At 31.7% G+C, this 10,764-nt stretch overlaps 1 protein-coding gene across 1 annotated transcript in view; it reads left to right on the top strand.

Annotated features, from left to right (window-relative positions):
* LOC107556997 (wiskott-Aldrich syndrome protein family member 1-like) overlaps positions 1-6,015 on the top strand; it is an 87,610-nt gene extending 81,595 nt beyond the window's left edge. Inside the window, exons 7-9 of the mRNA XM_016240278.1 lie at positions 1,053-1,216; positions 3,637-3,926; positions 5,330-6,015. Of these exons, the coding sequence (XP_016095764.1) occupies positions 1,053-1,216; positions 3,637-3,926; positions 5,330-5,487 (612 nt within the window). The 3' untranslated portion in view covers positions 5,488-6,015. The remainder of the gene's footprint in view (positions 1-1,052; positions 1,217-3,636; positions 3,927-5,329) is intronic.
* Positions 6,016-10,764: the final 4,749 nt, after the last annotated feature.

Genomic DNA, 10,764 nt, shown 5'->3' on the forward strand with positions numbered 1-10,764 from the left:
TTTGTGTGTGAGTGAGTGAGTGAGTGTGAGTGAGTGAGTGAGTGTGTGCGTGAGTGTGTGTGAGTGTGTGTTTGAGTGAGTGAGTGAGTGTGTTTGTGTGTGTGTGTGTGTGAGTGAGTGAGTGTGTGTGTGTGTGTGTGTGGGTGAGAGTGTGTGTGAGAGAGAGTTTGTGTGTGTGTGTGTGTGAGTGTGAGTGAGTGAGTGTGTTCGTGAGTGTGTGTGTGAGTGTGTGAGTGAGTTTGTGAGTGTGAGTGTGAGTGTGTGCGAGTGTGTAATATATATATATATAAATTATTCATACATACATGTAATAATAATAATGTATATTACATATATTATATATTACTATATAATAATAATAATAATGCTATGAATAAATATATTTTTGTTGATTTAATAAATATATGCATTTATTTTACCCCCTAATTTATTTATTTATTTATTTATTTATGTATTTATTGCAAATACAGTATATGCATAATTTCTTAATTAAATGATGGAAAACATAAAAAAATAATACAAAAAACCTATGCGCAAAGAATAATTTGGTGTAAAATATCACTGGTATTTTTTATCAAAACATCAGTCAATTTTCAGTCTTCAAAGTGCTATAATCAACAGGAAAATATAAAATAAATAATAATTTTGGGGTAAAATATATCAGATTAAAATGAAAAATATAATGAAAAATAAAATTAAAATGTAAATGGCAAAAACAGCTAAATAACTAAACAAAAAAAGAAACAACTGCAAGCACACACATATATACTGTATATATATAGGGTAAAATATCACATTTTCTAATAGTTTTCATCAGATTCAATCTTCTGTGTGCCATGGATGCTGTAATTATTTTAATCGGACAAAATCAAGCAACAGATTTGACCGATTTTCTGTCAGTCTGAGTGTTTGTGTGATTATGTTCATATATCTCCTGATATCTGGCTTCTCGGTGCGAGTCTCAGAAGATCTTCATCGGCTGCTAAACCTGCTTCTGCTTCACTGTAGAGACGAGACTAACTGTGTGTGTGTGTGTGTGTGTGTTCGTCCAGCTGAAGAACATCGACCGTCCTCATGACCAGGAGAAGATCCCGCGGGCGCCTCACGACCGCAAGAAGGATTGGCAGAAGATGGCTCTGGGGCCGGAGCTCGCCGCGGACGAATCCGAAGACAAACACAAAGACACCAACGGATCAGCAGCCTACCACGAGCACAGGTGAGCGAGCGCTTCTCAAACTAACACACGAGTCCTCACAAGGAGAAGGTTCATAAGTGCCACAATTATAATTCTTCTAGCTAATAATTGGATTAGAGCTGGATTAAGAATCATGTCAGTGTTATAATTGGTAACTAAAACTAAAATATAAAACAAAACAAAAACAAAAAATATTTTATTTCACATTATATCGACGTTTTAAAACAATAAAAACTGATAAAAATTTGAAAAAAATTACAAAATTAAAAAAAAAATTACATTTAAAATTAAAACAGAAAATTTATAAAAAATAATAATAAAAATAGTAAAATATATAAACAAATAGATAAAAAAAAACTGGTTCTCATAGAGATCAATTAACTTCTGAAAAGCCAAAATTACAAATAACAAAAAAATTACAAAAATGTTAACTTAATGTAAAATGAAACCAGAAAATATAAAAAGTAATAAAATAATGTAATATTTGAAAATGTATATATATATATATAATAAAATAACAGATTAGTGGACATTTGATATGGATTTTTCTTAATGTAAATACAATTAAATTCAATACAATTATAAATAATTTTAGCAATTGCAATGTACACACACACTGAAATTTACTGCTACGTCTTTACACAATATTTACTCAAAATTCACCAAAAATATTTAGAAAAAATAATGCAATTTTTACATTTTCATTATACACACACACACACACACACACACACACACACACACACAGTTCCAGCACAGTGCTCCCTATATAGGCAGCTGCATACTAAGACAGAAACGTTGATTGAGCAGCATGCAACAGTCGGTTCTAGAAGTAAAAATGCTATTCATTTTCTCCATAATGGAAATTATTTTTAATGATAACTTATACACATTCAAATACAGTGAGCTAGGAGTTTGCTAATCAATGGCAAATGTTTTTGTTGAAGCCATCAGCCTGCATTATTTCAACTTAGCTTTTAAATAATCACATTTTATGTTTTAAACAATAATAAATTAAAATGACAAAAAAAAAATTATTATGATTTTAATGATGATTAATAGTGGAACATTCTGTCTGAACATCTGAACTCATACTCAACTTTCATTAATACATTTAATTAATTATAATAAAAAATAATTAATGCAATAAATAAGTACAATTAATAAATCAATGTAATTAATAAAAATTCTAAACATAGTAAGCAAATGTAAAAATGTATATAATTAAAAATATAATTAATAAAAATTTTAAATGCAATAAATATATGAAATTAACAAATTTATATAATTAAAAATATATAATTAATGCAAAAATATTTATGCAATAAATAAGTGCAAATAATAAATCGATATAATTAAAACGTAATTAATAAAAATTCTAAACATAGTAAGCAAATGTAATTAATAACTTAATATAATACAAATATAATTCATAAAATAATTAATTTAATAAATACATGAAATTAACAAATTTATATAATTAAAAATATATAATTAATGCAAAAATATTTATGCAATAAATAAATGCAGTTAATAAAGCAATATGATTCAAATATATAATTAATAAAAATTCTAAACATAGTAAGCAAATCTAATTAATAACTTAATATAATTAAAAATATAATTAATAAAACATTTAATTTAATAAATATATGAAATAAACAAATTTATATAATAAAAAATATATAATTAATGCAAAAACATTTATGTAATAAATAAATTCAATTAATAAATCAATAAACTTAAAATATATAATTAATTAAAAAAATTACCAAAACTTTTTTTTTAATACCCCTATGGGAAAAATGAATGGAATAAATACTTTGGGAAAACAAAATGTTTGCAAGCTAGCAACATGCTAATCAAATAACAAAACAAGCATAAAAAATGTGTAGCAAACACAAATATTTAGTAAAATGTCTAGATTTAATTAGATTAAGTTATCTTATACTTTTTAGTAGTGAACTATAAAGGTGAATCTCATGAAAACATGTCACACAGGTCACATTTCACCACAAAATCAAAAGAAATAAGGTTTGCATAAAGAAAATTAAACCTGTTTTTTAGTAAAATGGCCAATTTTGAATTGGACTGAATTATTTTATCACTACTTTTTAGTACTGAATTAAAGGGCGAGTCCTGTGATGCGATTTCAAGTTTTTCTTTCTCTTTGGAGTGTTACAAGCTGATTGTGCATAGATAAGATCCCTGAAGTTGCAAAGACTAAAGTCTCAAAACCAAAGAGATATTCTTTATCAAAGTTAAGACTCTGCCACGCCCCCCTAAAACGGCTCGTTCTAACACGCCCCCACATATCTACCTCACTATGTGGAAATATTTGCATAATGCGCCCAAATGTTCACGCAAAGAAAGAAGGCAGTAACGCAGTAACTGCAGTTAGTGTTGAAGCAGCATGTCAGGGAGACGCTGTGTGTTTCTAGGGCTCCGCCCCTTCACTCATCTCCCGCCCGCGGACAGCTGGACAAGACTCCGCTCACAGCTGGAGACGGAATGGTTTTGCCACCTCCTCCGCCGCCGCCTCCTCTGCCCCTCCCAGGAAACAGAGGCTCCTCCCCCTGCACATCCTCAGGCCCGCCCACCTTGCCTTCCTTCCCATCAGGAGCGGTTTCGTCGCCGCCCACTCACTCGGGTCACGAGGTCAAGAGGTATCCATCCAACCTGCCGCCAATCAGCGACGCCCGCAGCGTTCTATTGGAAGCCATCCGTAAAGGTAGGCGGAGTTTCACTCAAGTTCACTCATATATGCAAATCAGGTATCTGTCCAAAATCTACACTAAAAGTAGTTGCACATTACAATGAATTGATAGATACTTGAATATTTTGTAATAAAAATGTTATATTTTTAGGTTTATTTTCATAGCTGATTTGATTTCGTCATTCGCAATTTACAATCATTCCCTTCTAAAAGACGTTTAGTACACAGAAAGCTGAATTCAGAATAGCATACTAGCATACTGCTCTTACTATTTCTGTCATATCTTTACATATTTTAATATGCTAGTATGCTATGCTGAATTCAGCCAGTCTTTGTCTTTTCTCCTATTTTCATTTTGCCCACGAATCAAATGTTTTGAATTTTCTAAAATCGCTAAGGAGAAATTAAATGGAACAAAATGCTTCAGGAATTGCCTACTGATGCACAAGTAGATTATTAAAAATGTTTAAAAATCACAAGAAAAAAGAAACAATAAACAATGATAGTAAATAAACAAGAAAAACTTAATTAAATGAATAAATTGATAAAATAATAAAAAAATTATAAATGTAATTAATAAATATATTTAATTAAAAAATATATATTTAATAGAAACATTTAAATGCAATAAAAAGTGCAATAAATGAATAATAAAAATGAATTAATACACATTATTAATATAATAAATAAATCAATAAAATCAATAAATTAGAACAATTTAACCTATATAATTAAAAATGATTAATGCAACATATAAATTAACGTGATTTAAATATATAGTTAGTCAAATATAAATTAATGATTAAATATAATTAATAAAAATTATGAATATAATACATTTATAAAATAAAATATTAGAATAATTAAAAATAAAAATAATAAAAAATAAGTATAATATAAAAAAATTTATATAATTACAAATTAATACAATAAATTAATATAATTTAAATACATAATTAATATGGATATATTAAATGAACAAAATTAATAAACTAGTACAATAAAAAATTATAACTAATAAAAAATATTATAATAATATTTAAACTCATACGTGCACATAATTTAAATATACAAGTAATTAAAAATTATAAATGCAATTAATAAATTAATATTATTAGAAAATATAAATTAATGAATTAATAAATTAGGATAATTAAAAATATTAATTTTTAAAAATGTACATGCATCAAATAAATAACAAGTAGCTCTGTTGAAACTTACGATTGTGAGTTCTAGTACAAGCAATGCATTAAATATGTAATATATATATAGACCGTAGATCAGACAGTAGGTTTGAGTCCCAGAGAAAGCAAGAAGTGCTCAAATGTAAACGCGTGCATTGAATGCAATGTCTGTCTCACTGGAGCGCATAAATGTGAATGCAAACATAAGGAGCTGTACCTCGGTGTGTCTCTCAGGGATCCAGCTGAGGAAGGTGGAGGAGCAGCGGGAGCAAGAGGCCAAACACGAGCGCGTGGGGAACGACGTGGCCACGATCCTGTCGCGCCGCATCGCGGTGGAGTACAGCGACTCCGAGGACGAGGACGAGTTCGACGAGGTCGACTGGATGGAATGAGACGAAGACGAACGTCACGAAATCTCAGCTAACCTTCTTCCCACAAACACTCTCCGATCCGTCGCAGACTAATTCAGGAAACATCGGGACTGCGGACGACTGTATTCAACGTTCCCAGAATGCTTTGCTTTAATGTTTTTTAACCACTTGTTGTGCAATTGATGAATGAAAACCGGTCATATTTCTTTCATTTGAATTCATCCGTCTTTTGTTGTTATAGTTGGGCGCGAGAGACGACAGCGGCCTCTTCTGGTCACGACAGGAACGTCTCGATGTGACGGATGATTATTATACTTTCTATATCATCTAAACCGTTCTTCCTTTACAGAGACGTGATGTTGGATGTCACGGTGTGCTTGCGATGGACAAAGTCAAAGGGGAAAAAATGAAGGAACGTTTTTATTAACGTGACAAGACGACTAAAATACATGCCTGAATCTCTTTTCCAGGTTATATTTCACCTCACACTAAATATTGAAAAAAAATTCAATAAACAAATGAAATTAAATATGTAATCCCCATTAGGATATATATCTCTGGTTTTAATTATATTTCCATGTTTCGCATTGTGATCTTTGATGAAGTATGAATTTTGTTGTACACTACAGTAGTGAGACATTTTTTAACATATATATATATAAATGTGTTTATTAGGAATTTTGGTAAAAATGTGTTGAAATATATTTATATATATATATATACACATACATATCATTTAAAAAATATTTTACTTTTTCCTCCAAAATAATAAATACATTTTTAAAATGTAATTTTGACATTTAGTCCTAAAATGTCCTTAATTTTCTGTCTTTTTTTTTTTTTTTTTTAGTATTTTATTTTATTCTTAATTATTTCTTTGATTTTGGGGTGAAATGTGACATGTTTTCATGACATTCATCCACTGAAATATTGACAACGTCCCATAAAGGTCCAACAAAAAAACATTGTGGGCTTTTTCTGGGGTCTATATTAATTGTAATTTATTGCATCTCTCAATTTATGAATTTTTTTTTTTTTTTTTTTTTTTGCCAAAACGGTTTTTTTTTTTAGTATTTTATTTTATTCTTAATTATTTCTTTGATTTTGGGGTGAAATGTGACATGTTTTCATGACATTCATCCACTGAAATATTGACAACGTCCCATAAAGGTCCAACAAAAAAACATTGTGGGCTTTTTCTGGGGTCTATATTAATTGTAATTTATTGCATCTCTCAATTTATGAATTTTTTTTTTTTTTTTTATTGTTTGCCAAAACGTGAGAACAGACCTAGTCATATTTCAAACCAGACTTTGTGAGTGAACGAGATTGTCCGTCTGTGTGTTGGGACTGAACGCTGGTTTCTCTTTCTTAGGCCTTACGGTTCGTATAAATGCTGATGAGTTGAATGTATTGTGCCGTTACTACTTTTGCCTGCATTTCTCCAGCATTCGCTGTTTCTATGTTCCAAACGGAAAAAAGAGTTTCAGAAACAAAGATTAAACATGATTTAAAATACTGTATATCGTATAATGTATGTAACAGTTTGCTTGAATTAATAAAAACTGATGTTCAAGGTTCTGGCAGGATACTGAATTATGGGGTTGTCCATTCATAAGAGGAGTTTGGTGACTGAAACAGAAATATTTCTACATTTATGTGCATTTACACAAACCCTTACATGTAAAATAAAGGCATGCATGTACACAAGAGTCGCAGAAAGTAATGCATCACAAGCTTGAAGTTGTTGATTTTCCTGCAATGCTGACAGAAAACAAGATTGAAACGTTGATTATCAAAACAACGGCAATGTTTAAGATGCCCAAAGATCAATAATATTGATTTGGTGAATCTTAAAAGAACTCAAATATCCACAGGGCAGAAATGAAAAGGAAAAAAAAAAAAATTATTTTACATAAAGAAATTTATTTTTATATTATTTTAAGGAGATTTTTGACATTTTAAAAATATAATCTATTTTGGTGTGAAATATGACCTGGAGGAAGTTTCAGAGATTTTCAGATAATTAAAAAAAATTGCAAAAAAAAAAAATGCATGAAGAAATAATATTAAATTGTGCATTTTTATTTTATTTTATATTATTACAATTATAATTATTATTATTATTATAAATAAAACAAATTCATTTTGGGGTGAAATATGACCTGGACACGTTTTCGGATATTTTAGGTATCACCATATCTTAGCTTAACCTGAACTACCATTCTAACAAAATAATTATAGATAATTTGGTAGTTTTTATACAATTGTCACATTTTTAATAGATTTGTTGCTTTTTAAAAACATTTACAATTTTACACACATCAACCCAATCCTAAATCTTTCAGGAGCCGTCAGTACAACACAGTATTTCACATTCAATCTGAACCTGAGGTTTGGTTTTAAGCAGATGAATGTCACTCACCAGCGCCGCCTGTCTGCCAATCAGAGAAGTGCATCAGCCCAAACCCGAACTGCAACGAGCTGCTGTGACCTGCAGGTGGCGCTGCAGAATCAATAAGCAATCCCTGAGAGTTTTGAGAAAAATGCATGTAAATGGAAAGCCATCTCAAGTAAAAATCCCAGACCGACACACGCTCCAACTCTCTAAATTTAAAAACTTTCAATTACTTTAATAGTGTGATCACATGCAATATTGCCCCTGGAATAAATGAAATAACAATACTATCTGTCCTCTGTAGATCCCGCCCTCTCGCACGACACGATTGGTCGATTATGTACAATCCCTGCACGCTATTGGTCAAACTACTTTTCAGTCATTCGCTTCAGCAAGTATGAAAACAATAACGCTGCATACTTCCCTACTATATAGTATGCATAAAGCAGTATGTGAGGCGAGTAGTGTGTCCGAATTCATAGTATTCGAAAAACGGTAGGCGAAAAGTACCCGGATGAGCTCCTCCTTCTGGCGGGATTCTGAAGTGCGCATTCGATGGACAACGGATGCTGGTAGGTCACGTGACCGTAACATGGCGGATGTGGTACGTCCAAATTTCATTCATACTACCCATATATTCATACTATATAGAAGGTCGTGAAGTAAATTCAAACTCGAATGTAGTACCTACTCGGACAGTACGTGATTTCGGACGCGCACCGTAAGAAAACAAACCCAAACTCGGGCATTTTAGGCAATTTAGACACAGATATGTATAGGTGGACTCCATATTCGACTGCTCCAGAAATGTCGACGCATCCGCCATATTGGAACGGTCTATATTTCATTACTCACAATAAAAATCAATTACGGTGCGTCTGAAATCACATACTGTTGTTAGCATGTTCTTTGCATGATTAGTGTGCTGCTTGCTAGCATGATTAGGATGTAGTTAACATTTTGCTGGCATGTTTCTAGCATGATTAACATGTTTCTAGCATGATTAGCATGTTTCTAGCATGATTATCATGTTGCTAGCATGATTAGCATGTAGTTATCATTTTGTTAATCATGTTTCTAGCATGATTAGCATGTTGCTAACATGTTTTAACATGTTTAGCCTGTTACTAGCATGCTGCTAGCATGATTAGCATTTTATTAACATGTTGTTAGCATGTTTTCTAACGTGATTAGCATGTTGTTAGCATGTTGCTAACATGTTTCTAACATGATTAGCATTTAGTTAACATTTTGTTAATCATGTTTCTAGCGTTGATTAGCATGTTGCTAACATGTTTTAACATGTTTAGCCTGTTACTAGCATGTTGCTAGCATGATTAGCATTTTGTTAACATGTTATCATTTTTCTAACATGATTAGCATGTTTGCTAACATGTTTCTAGCATGATTAGCAGTTTGTTAACATGTTGTTAGCATGTTTCTAACGTGATTAGCATGTTGTTAGCATGATTAGCATGTTGTTAACATGTTTCTAGCATGATTAGCATTTTGTTAACATGTTGTTAGCATTTTTTAAATGTGATTAGCATGTTGTTAGCATGATTAGCATGTTGCTATCATGTTTCTAGCATGATTAACATGTTTCTATCATGATTCGCATGTTGCTAACATTGTTAACATGATTTAACGCACTGCTAGCATGTTTTAACATCATTTATCTTAATGCTAGCATGTTTTAACATGATTTAGCACACAGCTAGCATGTTTTAACATCATTTATCTTAATGCTAGCATGTTTTAACATGATTTAGCACACAGCTAGCATGTTTTAATACATTGCTAGTATGTTTTAGCACATTGATACCATGATTAGCATTTTGCTAGCATGAATTAGTGCATTAATAGCAAGTCTTAGGCTATTTGCTAGGCTTGGCTAGGCTTAAACTAGTGCGTTTTCATTTTAAAACGCGTAACTTTTGCTACGGTTATGCCTCTCATGGCGTTTTCGACCCTCGAAAACAGAGACTTTCGGAAAAACGCTGCAGACCCCGTTTTAGTTCGAAAACTCAGCGTAAACGGACCAAAACGGAGACTTTTTGGAAACGATGGCGTGGCTGGCCACATTAGCTCTGCGTATCCTTGACGACCGTGTAAACAATGACATCATTAGAAATAGTAGCTTGATTGAGTCTCAAGGGATTCTAGAATTTTGACAGTGGGATTTTGATGATTTTTAATCTTCATTTTTAGGAAAACCGTACGTCCGATCAGCCTGAAAAGAGCAAGCAACACGAGTCAGAACAATCTGAAGATCTGGGCTGAGTTTGGTGGTTCTAGCTGGAAAACTCTAGGAGGAGTAGCATTCAGAAGTTTAGTCTAAGAAGAATAAGAAGCTGCTCAAGTAGCATATCTTTCTCAAGCCAACTTAAAAAGTTAGTGAAAAAAGTCACCCTAAAGACTTTAATGCTGCAGCAAGAATGTGACAACGAAGCCTTGAGGCCAAAAATATAACGGCATGTGCTGAACCTCACTCATTTATGCGTTTATTGAGCTGCTGGTGCACAGAGACTGAAGTATTTACTACAGTCTGCACTTTCACCTAGAACACTAATCGAGTTCCATTAAATGTGTGTTCACTGTTTGTGTGTAGTTTTTACATTTTTACTGAGATGTTTGTATAATTACTTGGTTGTTTGATTAAACTCATATAAAAATGACCAAATTATTTATAACTATTTAATAAGTTATGATATATAACTATCTAAAGGGGTTCATCTCTGAAAACTTGTCCAGAACATATCCAGGTCATATTTCATATCATTTAAAATAATATAAAAACAGCATCTTTTATGGAATATATTATCTTTTGGTTTTATATATATACATACATATATACACACACACACACACACACACTCTCTCTCACACACTCACACACA

Source organism: Sinocyclocheilus grahami, unplaced genomic scaffold (genome assembly GCF_001515645.1).
Source record: "Sinocyclocheilus grahami isolate Dianchi unplaced genomic scaffold, SAMN03320097.WGS_v1.1 scaffold587.1, whole genome shotgun sequence".
NCBI lineage: Eukaryota > Metazoa > Chordata > Actinopteri > Cypriniformes > Cyprinidae > Sinocyclocheilus > Sinocyclocheilus grahami.